We start from the raw sequence: 19,153 nt of genomic DNA, 5'->3' as shown, positions 1-19,153 counted from the left end.
GCAGTGCCCCGTCACTATCTAATGATATTATTATTGTAGAGTAATAACAATAATAAGTGACACGTAAACATGTTGTATAATTTCAGACTATGATACTCAGTTTTTACCGTCGGCTTTCTTGTCCTCTAACCCAAACACAGGGAGAGGTACTTTCCAACCAGTTGTTTTTAAGCGTTTAAAAAAATTCCGAGCTTTTTATAGCAGTGAACGCGTCATAATTCATATCCAATGAGACCCCGCCCTGTCCACGACGCACCGCTGACCGTCAATCTAACCCGTACAGTAGCAGTTCTCCGCTTCCATGGCGACCGACTAAGACTAAAACTCCATGGCGACGGACTAAGACTAAAATTCCATGGCAACCGACTAAAAGAGAAATCCCATGGCAACCGGGATGATGTAGCAGCAGCAGGGGAACAACAACAACTCTTTTTCTTTTTAAGGGGACAAAACTGCGCAGTACTTTTTTTTAGCATGCTAAGTGCTAAGTGGACGGCTAGCATTCACCTGCTAACGAAGAAGCTAACTCGAAGCTAACACGAAGCTAACGTGAAGCTAACAGGATGGACCAAACACCTCAGGGTGAGTCTAATGGTGACAGTATATCGGCGGTGAAGCAGCAGCTCGGCGGGTTAACTACCACCGCCGGGAAGAGACCTTCAATCGGTGAGGATGAGGCTAAGTTATTCGGGGGGAAAGCACTGGCGGCCACCTCCCTTCTCCAGATTGCGATAAGAAACGGGATCTATCAAAACCAAGCTGCCAACATTTACACTCTAACATCAGCCAATAGTAACACCACCACTCCTCCTGTTGTTGTCAACTCTTTGCTGTGTAAGAAGAGGAGACACAGGCACAAGAGGAATCTATCTTTAGGAGCTCCACCGACTAGCAGCTCCTCCTCTGCTGCAGAAGCTGCCACCCTTGCTCCTGCAGCCTCTCCTCTGAGCACCCTCAGCTTAGATAGGAAGACTTTTCTCAGGCAAAAGCAATCCAAGCAGCTCCAGGCCTCCGATAAGACATGGGTGAGATCGGACCTGCGGCGTGGATGCATTCACGTCCACGACTGGCTCACGCCCAGCTACCCGCGGCCGGTGCTGTGCACGGTGGACACTGCAGCTGGAGAGGTCGCCTGCAAGCTGGAAGGGAGTAAAGCTGGGGCTGTGTTGAGAGTTAACTGTAAAACTACTGCTGTGCATGACTCAAATGAGCAAGGGAAGGATAGTAAAGCACAGACTGATGATAGTAGAAGTGTCAAAAGCCTCAAAGGAGAAGAAAATGAGGCTCTGCAGTACAGCAGCAACACAAAACAGTGTTATCCTGACACTAAACTGTCTGCCTCTAGCTTGTTTTTGGATGATAAAACAGCAAGTAACTCTTCATCAGAGGTGTACCTGAATGATATTGGTGTGGATTTGAGTCTCAGTGTGGCAGATTGTTATGGTGTCTACTCGGGCTCGGATATGGAGAGCAGCACCTGTGAGGACTTCAGTGGTGGACACAGAAGCACAGAGCACCGGGACTCCCTCAGCGATGGGTTGGGTGTCGGCACAGACTCCTCAGTGTTGAGCCCGAATTGTGACAGCGCCACAGAGGGACCTGACCCATTTGAGAGCTCGTCAGACGAAGTAGATCTCACTTCATCTCCCACACACTCAACCAGCATCTCTACTGCAGATCTCCCCACCTCCACCACCACTTCCACAGACCCCTGCACCACCTCTAACCATGTTACAACCACACTAGACAATGAATCTGGATCTATCGATAACACAGACCCCCCCAAACTCATCAATCATCCTTCTAAATGCTCCAGCAGCTCTCAAACTCGTCCCCTGACCAGCCAAGCAGCTGTCCAGCCCGACCCGGACCTCCCCCCCGAGGGGCCCAGAGCATGGCCGGAGCCTGTAAACACAACCCCGACCCCGGCCCTCTTCCTCCAGCTGCACGGCGGAGCTGTGAGGCGGCTGGCGGATGATGAACGACCCCTGCAGATACTGAAAGAGTACCTCACTAATCTGGGGTTTGAAGATGAGTGGAGGGTGCAGGAGGAGGCGATGAATCCAGAAATTGGCTGCCTGATCCGCTTTTACTTTGGTAAGTGGGTAAATTTACTTGTTTTTAACAGTTTTTACGATCAAATTAATCATTATTATCCACTTCAGCTGTCAGAAAGCTACTACAGCAGCTCACTTTAGGCTCTGCTTCAATTCATTGTCCTTCTCATTCTCAGTGTACCGTGAGTGGCGTCATTGTGTTTGGTCAGTCGAACTGTTAAACGAGTGTATTCAATTGTCACGCTTGGACAATACCCAGTGTTATTCCTGTAAACCCCCCCACCCCCCCCCTCCCCTCTCTCTCTCTCTGTGTGTGCAAGCCTGTAGGGAGACACATCTGGAGGTAACAGGTGTGCTCTGTTACCTCCAAATCCCCCAAATCCTGACACACATTTTTGTCTTCTTGTTCTCGTTCTGGTTGTTTTTTTGTTTTTTTTTTCTGTGTTGTTGTTATTGATAATGATCCTGTTTTGCTGACACGCAGGGATAAAGTAAAGAGGATGGAAACAGAGCCATGATGATCTCTTATGGGATTAACACAACTGGATATTGTTTTTTTGACCTTATTTTAACACCCTTGATAAAGACAGAGAGAGAGAAGGGGGGGTGAAGAGTCAGGAGATCACGGGTGGAGATGAAGAATAGATAATTTAACTTAGTTTCTCACTCTTATTTGATAAGTTTTAATTATTAAGTCACTTTAAAATTGAAATATTTTAATTCTAACTCTAACCCATTTCATTTAGACACACACACACAAAGATAAACACACTATAAGGGTCAATGATGTGATGTAACCCAGTGTCAATTGGTGTATAATCATAAAACATCTGATTATATAAGAGAAAATAAATGTGGAATAAATATAATCCACTTTAAGCAATGCAACATTATCATTTTTCGCAAATTACTTAGAAAAAATGGTTGTTTTTAGGATATGTCCTGCTCAATAGTGACAAAATGCTTTAAAATATAACTGTGGAAATAATAATAATAATAATAATAATAATATTAATGCATTTTAAGGCTCCTTTCAAAGCACTCAATGACACCTTACAAGATACACATAAAAAAAAATCAAATATCAAATATAATAAATCAGGAAACATTGATGAAGAAGTATAATCTTAAAAAGATATAAATATATATGAATGTGACTACGTAGTCAGCGTGAGACAGAGTATGCCAAGTAGTTATAGTATAAGTACTCTTTAATACACTGTAGGTGGATAAAATATTTAATATTCATCATTCTTTTGTGGTAACACCATTTGACATTTTCTTTCTTATCCCTGGAAATGTTATGTGGAGAGCTTCCCATATACGTCCTACTTTTCCTCCGTCCTCTTCCTCCTCCTCTTCCTCCTCCTTTTAGCTCCCACAGTAACAGTAACACACGACATACAGAGGAACAAAGCGTGACGTAGAGTTATGCCGCTGGACGCAGGGGCCCTTCAGAGGCTGTGGTGTGACAGTAGAGGGGAAGTGCTGCTGCTGCCACTGGTGTGACAGGGACAGTTTACCATGCAGGAGACGAAGAGGAAGAGGAAGAAGGAGAAGAGCTATAATGGTGTGAAATGAAATGTGGTCAAAATCAGAGTTTTATATTTCAACATAACTTCTTTCTGATTTTTTTAAGTCATTGTTACCTTTTTGTGACACTATATAAAAAAGAAGCAAAGTTAACTTTCTTTTCACATCATTATTTTTGAGTAAAGGTTTATGAGCCCCCCAAAAAATGTCAAACTAAAGTAATCCACAAGAAAATAACATAGATATGGATAAAACCAAATATATATGTAATATATAAAATATAATGACTAAAGTGAGTAAAAGGTAAATAATAGAACAGCTAGAACAGTCTGGTAAGTTCAGAAAACTAAAATCATGTTACTGTAGTTCCGTCTTTAAAACCAGGAAAAGACATTTATACCTTATCATGATATTACAATATACCAAATTAGCCAGTCAGTTACACCTAGGGACCGCAGAATAATGACAAAGTGGGAAAAGGGCAAATAATAGAAAAAGTAGAACACCAGAAAAAAAAAACACCTATGCTATATCACGATATACCGATATCCAAATTGTAAGACGATATCTTGCCTCATATTGCCACGTGTTGCTGATTTGCATTCATCTTTAATGAAATAATTAAGCTCACATGTGACAAGTTGACATAGTGATTTAATGTCATGATCAGAAGAATTGTGTCAGTATTTAAGTATAGATAGGTAGATAGATAGATGGGTGGGTGGGTGGGTAGGTAGGTAGGTAGGTAGGTAGGTAGATAGATAGATAGATAGATAGATAGATAGATAGATAGATAAATGACTTGGTTTACAGCAGCTACATTCACGCTTAATTCAGCCACATATAACATCACATAAACACACATCTTCAAAACTAAAAAATACTAAAAAATACCCCTAAGAAAACAAATATATATGTAATAAATAATAATAATAAACTAGTCCAGTGTGCAGAAAGTGCCAGAAAAAGTGTCCTATAGTATCTAAAAACTATTGAAAGAGATAAAACACCTTTTTAAAAAAAAAAAAAAAAAAACCCACAGACGTTACTTCAGCACATTAAACAGTCTGATGGCACAAACAGCAGATTTGGAAACAGTTTGATTGAGTCACATGATCGTCACCAGCTGATGGACTTTGCCCAGTTTGTTTCAGGGTTTGTAAATGTTGAAAGTTTCATTCTTTCACCACTTTTTAAGACGTCTCATTCGCTTTTAACACTTTTATAACACATATAAATAACCTGATAAGCTGCTTGTGATCAGACTAATGTGCATTTCTGTAAATAGGAAAGCAGTTTGAGAAGGAAAGAAAGGAGAGAGAGAAAGAGGGGGAGGGTGGACTAGAAAGAAAGAAAACAAGCAAGTTACAAAATCCCTTTAGGCTTAATAACCTAATGACTACTGCTAGCCAGGTAATTAGATTAAATTGAATTCATTAAATTAAATTGTTTTTGTAGGAGTAGGTTAAGATCACAATGAGCCTCAGTCACCACAAGTAAACAGATACAAGGATGAAATGAAAGACTAATACACATACTAAAAGTGAGAGAAGTGAAGGAGGATATAAAATAAGACAACAGCACTGTCACATTTAGAGCTAAGTTAGATTCATGTGTCAGTGCATGATGTATAAAACAGGTTAGTTAGTCACACATCATGTTTCCTATGTTACTTTCAAATCCATGAGTCACAGCAGCTGAGAGAGAGAGAGAGAGAGAGAGAGAGGAGAGAGAGAGAGAGAGAGAGAGAGAGAGAGAGAGAGAGAGAGAGAGAGAGAGAGAGAGAGAGAGAGAGAGAGAGAGAGAGAGAGAGAGAGAGAGAGAGAGAGAGAGAGAGAGAGAGAGATTTTAAAGTTATTTTTACTGCACGTTTTAAACTATAAATATATCTACATTTAGTTAAAGTTACTCTGTTAAGCTCTTGACACATCAGATGTCACAAATTTTGCTGATATGAGCTCCACATAGGTCGATAGGTAGGTAGGTAGATAGGTAGGTAGGTAGGTAGGTAGGTAGATAGATAGATAGATAGATAGATAGATAGGTAGATAGGTAGGTAGGTAGATAGATAGATAGATAGATAGATAGATAGATAGGTAGATAGGTAGGTAGGTAGATAGGTAGGTAGATCGATAGATAGGTAGGTAGGTAGATCGATAGGTAGGTAGGTAGGTAGGTAGGTAGGTAGGTAGGTAGGTAGGTAGAAAGGTAGGTAGATAGGTAGATAGGTAGGTAGATCGATAGATAGGTAGGTAGGTAGGTAGGTAGGTAGATAGATAGATAGATAGGTAGATGGATAGATGGATAGATAGGTAGGTAGATAGATAGATATACTTTATTGATCCCAAGCTGGGAAATTACAGTGCAGCAGCAGCGACAGCATTACACACAGTGACAATAACTTTAACATATAGTATAAGAATATAAAGAACAAAATAGCAAATCAAATAAAATGTAATGTACAAAAGTATATAGCAATGTTGATTTTAGTGCAAGGTAAAAAATGTGTGATGTGTGTAACTGTGTGTAGAAAATAAAGTGCGTGGTGACTGTAAGTTATGACCAGAGTTGTTTAGCTGTTATTATATAGTGTGATGTGATGTGGCGGGAAAGACTTCTTGTATCTGTCCCAGTCAATCATCAGTAATGTAGATGTAATGACTAAATGGATGAAAAGAACATTTATACTAATAATGCAGCCTTTAAAAGCAGGAAAAGACATATTCTGTATCACCATATTATAATATTCAGAATCTAAGACGATATCTATAAAGTATCGCAATATCAATATAATATCGATTTATTGCCCAGCCATAGTTTGAGCTTAAAAAATGAAAATATGTGTCATATATTTGCTCTTCTCTCTCCTCCTCCTCCTCCTCTCCTCCTCCTCCTCCTCCTCCTCCTCCTCCTCTTCCTCTCCTCTGAGCGTTTTACAGTATGATGATTTGTGTTTGTTAATGTCGGTGTTTCAGAGAGTCGAGCCAATGCAGTTTGACTCAGCATAATCCCTCTGGCTCTAAATACACACACACACACACACACACACACACACACACACACACACACACACACACACACATTCGCTTACAGTGCTGCTGAGTGTAAGAGAAAAGTGACCTTGGTTAGGAACTCAGATTTCACCTCCTCAGTGTTTCGGATCTCTGTGAGACAGTCGCAGCATCGGAGAGACTCCTCTTCAGCTCAGAGGTCACCGCTTTAGTTTTTACAAAGTAGAACAATAATAATAATAAGAAGCTCTTTGATCAACCCGTCTGTAAAAATAAATACAACGCAGGCTAAAAAAAAAAAAAGAGCAAACTTCTTCTTTTTCCTCTCAGCCGTGTCGCCATCACGTTATCACAATGCAGAACTGAGACGCTGCTGCTTCAGTTTCTGGCTGAAGTTCAAGATTACCACACACAAAGGGTTAAAACTGCTGTTGCTTAGAAATACATAAGACAAGAAAATGGATGATAGATGATGAAGATGAAGATATTTGAGAGATTTTTTGAGGGTCAAGAGGTTGAAATGAAAATCCCCTTTCTTTTTTTTAGCACTGAAACGAGAAGGAAATGGCTATTGGTTACTTGATGAGAGACAGGATGTTCCCCATTCAGAGAAATAGACGGAAGGAAAGGGCATGTATATGTGTGTGTGTGTGTGTGTGTGTGTGTGTGTGTGTGTGACTGTATATATTACACTACCTACTCCTGGCCTGCACCGCCCAGGGAAGGGTGGACCTACACACACAATACACATTCCTCATTATTGTTTAGCTTCAAATGGAAAGCGAGTCAGTCATGAGTTAAATAAAATCAGCTTTACGTCACATTTGATCACTCCAGTTAGATTTATACATTCAGACAGCTGAGACGGAGGAAGCCGTATAAATATTATATGAACGTTTTTATATGTTATTTTTTATTTAGGCTTTATTTAACCAGGTTAGTCCCGTTGAGATCAAGGATCAGCAGCAGCAGCAGCAGCACAGTTACAGTAAAAACTCTGCTCCAACCTTTTACGGCTTCTGTAAAAAGAAGCAAAGTCAGCTTTATTTTTTAGATTATTCCTTTTTGGAGAGAAACCTTCCCAAAAATGTAAAACTTCTGATGTCTAAATGGTAAAATATTTGTTTTTGACCATCCAGACACATGTTGCTGATTTTCATTCATTCTTAACCCTCCTGTTGTCCTCAGGTCAAGGAAGGAAGGGAGGGAGGAAAGAAGTAAGGAGAGAAGGAAGGAAGGAAGGAAGGAAGGAAAAGAGTAAGGAGGGAGGGAGGGAGGAAAGGCGGAAGGAAAGAAGGAAGGAAAGGAGTAAGGAGGGAGGGAGGAAGGAAGTAAGGAGAGAAGGCAGGAAGGAAGGAAGGAAAGGAGTAAGGAGGGAGGAAGGAAGGAAAGGAGTAAGGAGGGAGGGAGGGAGGAAAGGAGGAAGGAAGGTAGGGAGTGAGGAAGGAAGGGAGGAAGGAAAGGAGGGAGGGAGGGAGGAAGGCAAGGAGAAAGGAAGGAAAGAAGCAAGGAAGGATGGAAGGAAGTGAGGAAAGAAGTATGGAAGGAGGGGGATAACTAAGGAAAACTTAAAGAAAGAGGAAGGAAGGGAGGAAAGAAGGAACAGTCAAAAGTGATGGGGTCAATTTGATCTGGGAGGACGACAGGAGGGTTAATGAAATAATTAAGTTTACATGTGACAAGTTGCCATGGTGATTTAATGCCATGATCAGGAATATTTAAGTATTTTTTGAGGTATAAATAGATAGATGTAATTACTTAGTTTACAGCAGCTACATCCAGACTTAAGACAGCCACACATAACTTAAAACACACCTTTAAACCATCCAATGGGGAAAAATAATTATACTAATAAAACTAATATAAAACTAATATATGTAATAAATAATGATTAAATACTCCAGTGTGCAGAAAGTGACAGAAAAAGCTCACTACAGTATCTAAAAACTATCTAAAAGATGTAAAAAGCCGTTAGTTACAGTAAAAGAATCAGACATAAATTAGCGACATTAAAACTTACCCATATAAAACACCTGAGAGCCGGGACTCCACAGTCTTTTATACTAGCGCTTTAAATTCAGTTTAAATCAAAGCTACGAGGTTTTGAAGTTCGGTTTCAAATTGTTCCAATCATCAGATGCCGAAAAAAACCTAAAAGCTTTCTGTCCTATTCTAGTTCTTACTTTGGGAATAACAAATCACTAGCAGGTAAACGCAGCAGCTTCACTCGTCTTTATTATATTTTTAGTATTTGTTTCCTGTCGTCAGCTCTCAGGAGGACTCACTGATCCTGTTTGAACCAGCTCTAAAAAAAAAAACAAAAAAGGTGCTTTCATGTGGGGCCGATCACTCTTCAAGGAATCAGCTACATACAATTAAACAGCTAAAGGCTTCAAATAAAAAAAAACGGAGTCATCCAGAAGAATTTAAAACATAATCCATCGACATTTTAAGGACTTAAAAGGATCGGTGAAGTTGGTGAAACTAGGTTATAATTAGGTTTGGAAAAGGGTGGAAAATGCTCGATACATTTCCAGAAACTTTCCATGGGAAGCTAAGCTGGTGGAATTTGGGAATTGTTCCAAGTTGGAAACTTTCAATGGTAATTAACGGTAATTGACTGGAAATTTGGGGTTATTTATACACAAACTGTATCAACTGTATACAAACATAAATATAAATTATAACATTTCATTTTATCATAAGCAGACATGCATGCAAAAACAAAAAAAAAAAAAAAAAACGGCATTTTGACTGATTTTATTTGTGATTAGAACTTTAATCAATTCTTTCATTAAAAGAATTGGGTTCACATGTGTGGCTTCAATAGTCCAGGGTTGCAGATGATGATGATCTGTGCATGTGATAGATAGAGGAATACACAGTGGGCCACATACTGCCTAATTTAATCTCACGTGGGCCGGATCATTAAAAGGAAGGAAGGAAAAGAAGACTTGAAAGAAGGAAGGAAGGAAGGACAGATGGAAGGAAAGAAAGGAGGAAGGACAGATAGAAAGAAGGAAGGAAGGAAGGAAGAAAGAAAAAGAAGACTTGAAAGGGAGGAAGGACAGATAGAAGGAAGGAAGGAAGGAAAATAAGACAAGAAGGAAGGAAGGAAATAGGGGAGGACAGAAGTAAGGAAGGAAGGAAGAAAAAGAAGACTTGAAAGAAGGAAAGAAGGAAGGACAGATGGAAGGAAAGGAGGAAGGAAGGAAGGAAGGACAGATAGAAGGAAGAAAGAGAAGACTTGAAGTAAGGATGGAAGGAAAGAAGGAAGGAAGAAAAAGAAGACAGAAAGGAAGGAAGGGAGGAATAAGGAAAGTGGGCCGGATCGGACCCCTCGGCGGGCCAGATCTGGCCCACGGGCCGCATGTTTGACATCTCTGTGATAGATAGAGGAATACACAGTGCAGTAATAATGTGCTATGTGTAGGCATGGGCCGGTATGAGAACCATAAGTAAACATATCACAGTTTCATGGTATGGCAGTATTGCGATTACAGCTCTAAAATGTTCCTAAAAGGAAGAAAAATAAAGACAGACATGTTCATGTTCATTTAACCTGAATCTGTAATGACAGTGTGAGGGGTCGTGATACTCTACGCTGCAGCTGCACCACCTGAGGGATTTCTGACCAGCACTTCCTGTCTTTGACCAGACAAAAAACTGCTCATACCTTAGGAACGGTATGACAGCGGTTTCGGTTATCGTGGCTTTTTCAAATGGCAGTATACCTTGAACACGGTTATCATCCCATGCCCAGCTATGTGCATGTGATAGATAGAGGAATGCACATTACAGTAAGTAATGTGCTATGTGCATGTGATTGAGGAATTTTATAGATTTCCAGTTTATTTCCGTTAACTTCCATGGAAAGTTTCCAGTATTTTGCAACCCTAGTTACAATTAGGGATGGGAATGGAGAAACGGTTCTGGTCTAGAACCAGCTCCAAATTGTCCAATCCATTGGAAACGTTTTCCTCTCGGGTAGAGAGGCCGACAGGAAATAGAGAGAGAGAGGACCTTTATGTGTGTTTGACCTCTTTCAGTGTGTAATATTATTAATGTGCTTTTATGTTGGCAAGTAAAAAAAAAAGTTATCGATCTTGAGATTTAGACCCGCTAGACACCAGAGTTTTCACAATAACTGTAACAAGGAGCAACGAGAAGCCATAACCCCCCCCCCCCCCACACACCTCCACCAAATATCTTTCCAGTCTAGTGAGAAATCAATAATCACTTGTGTTTAGGAGCCTCGGTGTTGTCGTCGTCGTCGGGGGAAACGCTGCTATCAGAGTCACTTTTAAATGACTGCAGAGCAAGACAAGCAAGTGTACGGGTTGAGAGTACAGCTAAAGGCTCATGGGAATGTTTTTATTATAAATTTGATTTGATAGAGTTTGATGGGAAGTTATGAGATAATCATCAAAGTTATTACAGTTCATCCTGAGAACATGAATGTCTCTCTACCAAGTTTAATAACAATCTATTCAGTAGCTTTTTGAGATTAAGGCTGCAGAAAAAGATGGTTTTGTCTTTCACTATCGATGAATCCATCCATCCATTATAGTTTTGATTATTTCTGTTGTCTTTAATATGTGAGCAAATTAGAAAAATGTCCATCACATCTGCCCAGAGGTCGTGGTTACTTTCCTAAATAGTCCATAAGTAATTTAGTTTATTATCAAAGAAGAGCAAGAACAAGAAAATACTCATATTTCAGCAAATGGAACAAGTTATTCAACAATATTTGTTAATAGATTCCTTCCTTCCTTTCCCTCCTTCCTTCCTTCCTTCCTTCCTTCCTTCTTTCCTCTGTCCTTTCCTTCCTTCCTCCCTTCCTTCTTTCCTTCCTTCCTTCCTTCCTTCCTTCCCCACTTCCGCCCTACTTTCCTTCCTTCTTCCTTCCTCCCTTCCTTCCTTTCCTCCTTCCTTCCTTCCTTCCTTCCTTCCTTCCATCCTTCCTTCCTTCCTCCCTTCCTTCTTTCCTCTCTCCTGTATTAATTTTCTGTCTATCAGCTAATCAATGAATCAACTAATACAGCTCTAGTTGAGACATTTCAGTCAATCAGTAGAGTCAAATCTGATTCATAAAACACATAAATAAGTTTAAACTCCACCTGGCTCGAGTAAAGTAGAGATGAATATTCTCATTTTCAATACTAGTGCTCATACTTAACTTTTTAAATTCTTTACTTTAAGGAATATAAAATGTAACTCTACAAAATCAGCTGCACAACATGTTTCCCTGAATATAAAAAAAACAGCCTGAAATGGGAAAATTCTTCATTAAATGTGAGACTATTTGTTCAGTTAATCAATAAAAATCTCTAAATCTGGCCGATGATTTGAGGCCGATAGTTTTTGATACACGTTGAGGATTCAAAACTGTGGAAGAAAGTTGAGTGATGTTTAGTTTCAGTCACAAGAGGAGGCAGCAGGGAGGATGGAGGTGCTGCTGTTTAAAAGGACGTTACATAACAAGCTAATCTGATTTCAGGCTTAGACTCTTCGCGTGTTACTTTTCCCTTTTTTCTTTTTTTCCCCTCCACTTGATCAGAGAGCAGTGAGAATGAAACACGCAGAGCAGAAAACTTTTTTTTTCTTTTTTTTTTAAGAGAGAGAGAGAATATAAAAGTGTCAGTCACAGTTTAAAGTTGGGTTTTAAAGTCACAGAGCAATGCCTCTCTCTCTCTCTCTCTCTCTCTCTCTCTCTCTCTCTCTCTCTCTCTCTCTCTCTCTCTCTCTCTCTCTCTCTCTCTCTCTCTCTCTCTCTCTCTCTCTCTCTGTGTTACTGTTACTGGACTCTGGATACTTTTCTGTGTCAGTGAAGGGTTAATGCAACAAATCACGCCTGACTGACTGCTTGCTCTCTCTCTCTCTCTCTCTCTCTGTCTCTCTCTCTCTCTCTCTCTCTCTCTCTCTCTCTGTCTCTCTCTCCCTCTCCCTCTGAGCCCACAGGCTATTAGCTACAATTCACTTACATAACCACACAGCTCACAGCGCCTCTCGCTTTCTGAAAGAGGAATCCAGTATGAGGGCAGTTAATTCACAAAACCCCACAGGAGCTAAAAATAAACTGTTTTATTGTACAAAAGAAAAAAAGCTATTATGAAAAGAAAAGCATCACTGTGTGTGTACACCGATCACTCTGCTCATGATTATCACTTTTACACTCGTCTAACAAGCTTTTCTCTCTCTCCCTCTCCCTCTCTCTTCAGGAAAGCCTCGGAGTGTGGGAGGCTCGGAGCGCGTGCAGCTTTCTGGAGTGTTCAACGTGCGGAAAGGGAAGCTGGCGCTGCCGGTGAACCGCTGGTCGAAGCGTCAGGTCACGCTGAGCGGGACTTGCCTCATTGTCTCGTCTGTGAAACACGCTCACACGGGCAAGATGCACATCCTCCCTCTCATCGGAGGAAAGGTACTTTAAAGATGAAACCCCGTCATGTCTTTTACATTACGTTAAAGGCAAAGGCAGATTTGACTGTTCCTTCTTTCTTTCTTCCCTTCCCTCCTTCCTTCCGTCTGTACTTCCCTCCATCCCCATTTCTTCCTTCTTCCTTCCTCCCTTCCTTCCTTCCTTCCCTCCTTCCTCCCTCCTTTCCTTCCTTCTTCCTTCCTTCCTTCATTCCTCCCTCATTCCTTCCTTCCTCCCTTCCTCTTTTCCTTTCTCCCTCCTTTCCTCCCTTCTTCCTTCCTCCCTTCCTTCCTTCCCTCCTTCCTCCCTCCTTTCCTTCCTCCTTCCTTCCTTCCCTCCTTCCTCCCTCCTTTCTCCCTCCTTTCCTTCCTTCATCCTTCCTTCCTTCCTTCCTTCCATCCTCCTTCTTCCTCCCTCCTTTCCTTCCTTCCTTCCTTGACTCGAGGGACAACAGGAGGGTTAAACAAGCTTAACTTAATTTATTTTATTTATAAATCACTTAAACACAACACAGTTCATCCAAAGCGCTTCACACAGAAGAAACACAATAAAGAGAAATCAGAATTATAATAAAAATAACTACAACACCATTAAAAATAAAAGTAACCATGAAGACTTCAGCTAAAAGTTATAAGTATGTTTTTGGATAAAACAAAAAATCCATCAAGACAGGCTTATAAAAGCAACACATGGCAAAAATAAAAAGGCATATAAATAGGGTTTAAAGCAGGGATGTCATTTTCATTCAAGGGCCACATACAGACCAATTTGATCTCATGTGGGCCGGATCATTAAAAAGATGGAGGGAAGGAAGGAAATAAGAAGGGAAGGAAGGAAGGAAAGACAGGCAAAAGGAAGGAGGAAAGAAAGGTAGGAAAGAGAGATAGTGAAGGACGGACAGACAGAAGGAAGGAAGGGAGAAAGGAAGGAAGGAACGAGGGAAGGACAGATGGAAGGAAAAACAGAAGGAAGAAAGGAAGGAAGAACGGATGGAAGGAAGGGAGAAAGGAAGGAAGGACAGATGGAAGGAAAGACAGAAGGAAGGAAAGACAGATGGACGGAAAGACAGAAGGAAGGAAGGAAAAAAGGCACTGAATGGCAAGTGGGCTGCATTGCACCCCTTGGCGAGCCGTAACTGGCCCGCGGGCCGCATGTTTGACACCCCTGGTTTAAAGTGTTAAATTGGACATGAAGCTAAAATAGAATAAGACAGATGAAACAAGGAATAAAAAGTTACAGTGCAGTGTGAGATATTAACAAAAACAAAGCACTGACTCAGCTCATCTGATTCTATGGCTAAACAGTAAAAGGTTGATCACACGGCAATATAAAAATACATTTTAATACAATTTAAAAGTGTTAGATTGGTCATAAAATGAAGCTAGAATAGAATAAGACAGGAGAGTATAACGTCACAGTGTTAATAAACAGCCTTAAAAAGACAGAAATCCTCTCTGTGTTAGACTAAACAGAGAAAAACAGTCTTGGTTTAGGATTTAGATGCTGGTCACTTCTTTTTTTAACTGTGTGCTCATTCTTTCCTTCCTTCCTTCCTTCCTTCCTTCCTTCCTTCCTTCCTTCCTTTCCTTCCTCCCTTCTGTCCTTCCTCCCTTCCTGCCTTCCTTCCTTCCTGCCTTTCCTTCCTTCCTTCCTTCTGTCCTTCCTTCCTTCCTTCCTCCCCCCCCCCTCCTTCCCTCCCTCCCTCCCTTCCTCCCTCCTTCCTCCCTTCCTTCCTTCCCTCCCTCATTCCTTCTTTCCATCCCTCCTTCCTTCCTTCCTTCCCTCATTCCTTCTGTCCTTCTCTCCTTCCTTTCCTTCCTTCTTTTTGTCCTTCTTTCCTTCCCCCCTTTCATTCCTTCCTTCCTTCTTTCTTTCTTTCTTTCTTTTCCTTCCTCCCTTCCTTCTGTCCTTCCCTCCTTCCTTCCCTTCCTTCCTTCCTTCCTTCTGTCCTCAGTGTGTTCTCAGTGTTAGACTAAACAGAGAAAAACAGTCTTGGTTTTAGGATTTAGATGGTGGTCACTTCTTTTTTTTTTTTTTAACTGTGTGCTCATCCTACACTCCTAAAGCTAAATGCTGTCCTTCATGTTCATGCTGAGCAGTAACACAGTCTGGTTGTTATACAGAACCAGTCACAACAGTTTGGACACACTTCCTCATTGAAGTGAACAGGAATGTGTGTCTAAACTCTGTGACTGGTACTAGACAGTTAATGTATAAATATACTGTACATGGAAATTGACCCCGTCTGTTCCTTCTTTCCTTTCTTCCTTTCTTCCTTCCTTCCTTCCTTCCTTCCCTCTTTCATTCTGTCCTTCCTTCCTTCCTTCTTTCTTTTCCTTCTGTCCTTCTTTCCTTCCCTCCTTCCTTCTTTCTTTTCCTTCCTCCCTTCCTTCTGTCCTTCTCTCCTTCCTTTCCTTCCCTCCTTCCTTCTTTTCCTTCCTTCCTTCTGTCCTTCTTTCCATCCCTCCTTCCTTCCTTTCCTTCCTCCCTCCTTCTCTCTTTCCTTCATTCCCTCCCTCCCTCCTCCCTTCCTTCCTTCCCTCCCTCCTTCCTTCTTTCCTCCATCTCTCCCTCCCTCCCTACTTCCCTCCTACCTTCCTTCCCTCCTCCCTTCTTCCTCCCCTCCCTCCTTTCCTTCCTCCTTTCCTTCCTTCTTCTTCCCTTCCTAACTACCATCCTTGACTCAAGGACAACAGGAGGGTTAACCCTAACCCATTTAAACACTATTTATAATGTGTTTTAATGATGACTCTGATGCTTCTATACTTCAAGTGCTGCAGGAGCGTTGACCTTTTTAATGTAAATGTGCTGAGAAGTATATATATATATTTTTTATTTAATCTAGCTTGACTACCGATGCACATTAACCAAACAGACACACCTTCAGATACAGTATACAGTATACAGTGTTTATATAATATACTAAAGCCAGACTGATAAATCACCCAGACTGACTGATCTCATTGCAGATATAACAGTATCTATGTAGCAGCTGATAATAGATGACATGAAATGGAAGTACAGAAATGCCAAATATAACAGCTGTTAAAAATCCCTGTCTGGCACATTTCTTGGTTACAATCATAATAAAAAAGAAAGAGAAAATTATTATTAACTGATTTTTAAAATCTGAAATAATGGTATCAGCTTTAAATATCCTTTATCAGTCAAACTTTCATATATATATATTTTAGAAAACATCTGTCTTAACAGGATAAGCAATAATTTTAGCTTCTATTATATCATTTTTAACACTTGTGACTTGTGAAACATATGAATAACTGCTTTATAGACTTGGTTCATGTCGCCTACTTGCTTTGGTTATGATGTATTTCCAGTATAATGTTAAAATAAAACCTTTTAATCAGAGTTATAGCTGCCTGGTGTGCGGAAACTGATGGAGGAGTGAGGCTGAAGCTGTTACAGTCTTCTTTTTTTCTGGCTACAACTTCATATCTGTCCATTAAAAAACAAAATAACCTCACAATCTAAATTTGAGTAGTTGTTTTTGACATTAGGGTCAAAGGTAACCATATGAGGAGTTCAAAACATTAACAGTGAGCTTTAGCAGAAATGTGAAGTCAGCTTCCTGCAGTATGAACCGGTTCCAAAAAAAAGTCTCAGATTACCCAATGAAGCTAATAAAACATTCATTAATTTTCAGCGCGCTTTTGTAAAACCTGCAGTGTGTGTGTGTGTGTGTGTGTGTACATAAAAAGTCGTCTAGACAGATGATTTGTTTAAAGAAAAAAGATGCAAGTCAAACTAAACTGTTCTCTGCTACAGGTGGAAGAGGTGAAGAGACACAGCCACTGTCTGGCTCTGAGCTCAGCCGGTCCCCAAAGCCAGACGTATTACATCAGCTACGACTCCTACACAGAGCACCTCCGCTGGCACCGCACCGCCTCCAAGGTACTCATGGGCTTTTTTTTACACCACTCTTTGCTTTATTAAGTTTGATGTAGCAGCATTTTACACTTCTTAAATACCTCCTTAACTTAACTTGTGGTCATTGTTGCACAACTCTTTGCTTTATTTGTATATATAAGTTTGATGTAGCAGCATTTTACACTTATTAACTTCCTCCTTAACTTAACTTGTGGTCATTTTTGTGCCTGCTTTGCTTTATTTGTATATATAAGAGTGATTAAGCAGCTTTTTACACTTATTAACATCCTCCTTAACTTAACTTGTGGTAATTGTTGCATAACTCTTTGCTTTATTTGTATATATAAGAGTGATTAAGCAGCTTTTTACACATCTTAACTTCCTCCTTAACTTAACTTGAGGTCATTTTTGCACAACTCTTTGCTTTATTTCTACATTCTCAGTCTTTTCATATATATAAGTTTAATGTAGCAGCATTTTAAAACATCTTAACTTCCTCCTTAACTTAACTCATGGTCATTTTGCACCACTCTTTGCTTTAATTGTATACATAAGTTTGATTTAGCAGCATTTTAAAACATCTTAACTTCTTCCTTGACTCTCATCACGTCGTCCCGTCTCTCCCTCTCATTGTGTCAGATCGCGTCCCAGAGAGTGAACTCAGTCGACCTGTCCTGCTGCAGCCTAGAGGAACTGCCCGCTCAGCTGTTTTACAGCCAGGACCTCACCCACCTCAATCTCAAAAGCAACTTCATGTCACCGCACAAAGGTGTTCCAGCACTCACCAGGTAAGTTTCTGTCAGCTGAGACACGCTCGGCCGCCATCCTTTGTGTTTTAGAAACAAGTCAACAGGACGAGAAGACGGATGACAAACAGCTGTATGTTTGTTTTTGACTTGGGGAAGCTACCATATAGTGTATAGAAGAAGCAGCTAAGATGAAATTAGACATGGCGTGTGTGTGTGTGTGTGTGTGTGTGTGTGTGTGTGTGTGTGTGTGTGTGTGTGTGTGTGTGTGTGTGTGTGGGCGGCTGGCTGGCTGGCTGTGTGGTTTGGATGATTAAAAGCAAGTTACAGTCGTGATGAGAGTTTCGACCTCCAGCCATTTGACCTGCGTTGCTTTGTGAGTTCAGTCGTTCACGTCATGTGTTGAGCCGCAGTTTGGATAACTGGATAAATAACGTTACTCTGGAGAAATAAAGGAAAGTGACACAGACCTTCAAACAAGGACACAGTCGGTTTTGGACTAAATAAAGCTGCAGGGATGAGATAATTCCAACTGAGCAAAAAGGAATTAAAAACGGAGCCAAACTTAGAGTTGAAAGTAGAAATTGAGTGAAAAATAACTCTCTCTGTCCTATTTAAAGCTGACATCTACATTTCTACATACTGACATCCTCAACTGCGGCTAAAAGTGATTGAAATTCAGTTTGAACCTTAAAAAAAATTAAAGTTAACCTTTGTCCAAGCACAAAAAGCTCTCATGCTATTTTCACAATAAACTAAAGAGCAAGAGAAGCTCATATTTCATATTTTCTTGATTTCAGTTTTTGACGGCCATCACCTGCTTTGTTTTTTTTTCTTTTAATTTTTCCCCAGTTGAAAACCTTTACACGATCAAAGAAAGCCACACTTAACAAAAAAACACTAAAAAGTGCCCTGTAACATCTAAAAATATCTACAAGATATTTAAAAAAATTATAAAATGAATTTTGATCACTGTTCTGAATCAGATTAATCCAATTTTTGATCATGCTACTTTTTTCTTTTTTTTTTTACCTTCATTCGTTCGCTCTGCTGTTCCTGAGAGTTTGAGAACAATTGAACTAAAGCATCTGGCTTCTTTCTTCTTTCATTGGTAGAAAAATTAATTAATCGACACATGACTTGTATACAGATTATTACTTTATTGCAACACTTAAGGGTGCAGTGTGTAGAATTTAGTTGCATCTACAGGAGAGGACTTAGCAGAAATTTAATACATGAACCTTAAGTATGTTTTTAATTAATGTATAATCACTAGGGCTGTCAGCGATTAGATTAATGCAATCCATAACTAATATTTTTTTTTAATCGCATTTTAATTTTGCAAGCCTTTTTGTCCCTTCTACTCACCCGTAGACGGCTCCTCTAGCTGTAGCGCTATGCTTTGAAGTGGCCTCCTGCAGTAAACCTACCGCGGTGATGGAAAGTAAGAGAGCTACTGGACTTTTGAACGGCTTGTTTAACTTTAAAAAACTTCCAGACGCT

The 19,153-nt window shown here is 40.3% G+C and overlaps 1 protein-coding gene across 1 annotated transcript in view; it reads left to right on the top strand.

Moving 5' to 3' along the window:
- The first annotated feature begins 275 nt into the window (after nucleotides 1–275).
- Nucleotides 276–19,153, top strand: part of LOC128361500 (PH domain leucine-rich repeat-containing protein phosphatase 1-like) — a 35,701-nt gene continuing 16,823 nt past the window's right edge. The window contains exons 1-4 of the mRNA XM_053321988.1: nucleotides 276–2,097; nucleotides 12,823–13,019; nucleotides 16,803–16,928; nucleotides 17,544–17,692. Of these exons, the coding sequence (XP_053177963.1) occupies nucleotides 564–2,097; nucleotides 12,823–13,019; nucleotides 16,803–16,928; nucleotides 17,544–17,692 (2,006 nt within the window). The 5' untranslated portion in view covers nucleotides 276–563. The remainder of the gene's footprint in view (nucleotides 2,098–12,822; nucleotides 13,020–16,802; nucleotides 16,929–17,543; nucleotides 17,693–19,153) is intronic.

Source organism: Scomber japonicus, chromosome 7 (genome assembly GCF_027409825.1).
Source record: "Scomber japonicus isolate fScoJap1 chromosome 7, fScoJap1.pri, whole genome shotgun sequence".
NCBI classification, from domain to species: Eukaryota; Metazoa; Chordata; class Actinopteri; order Scombriformes; family Scombridae; genus Scomber; species Scomber japonicus.
Note: the sequence above shows the minus strand (reverse complement) of the source record. Positions and strands in the feature narration are given on the sequence as shown.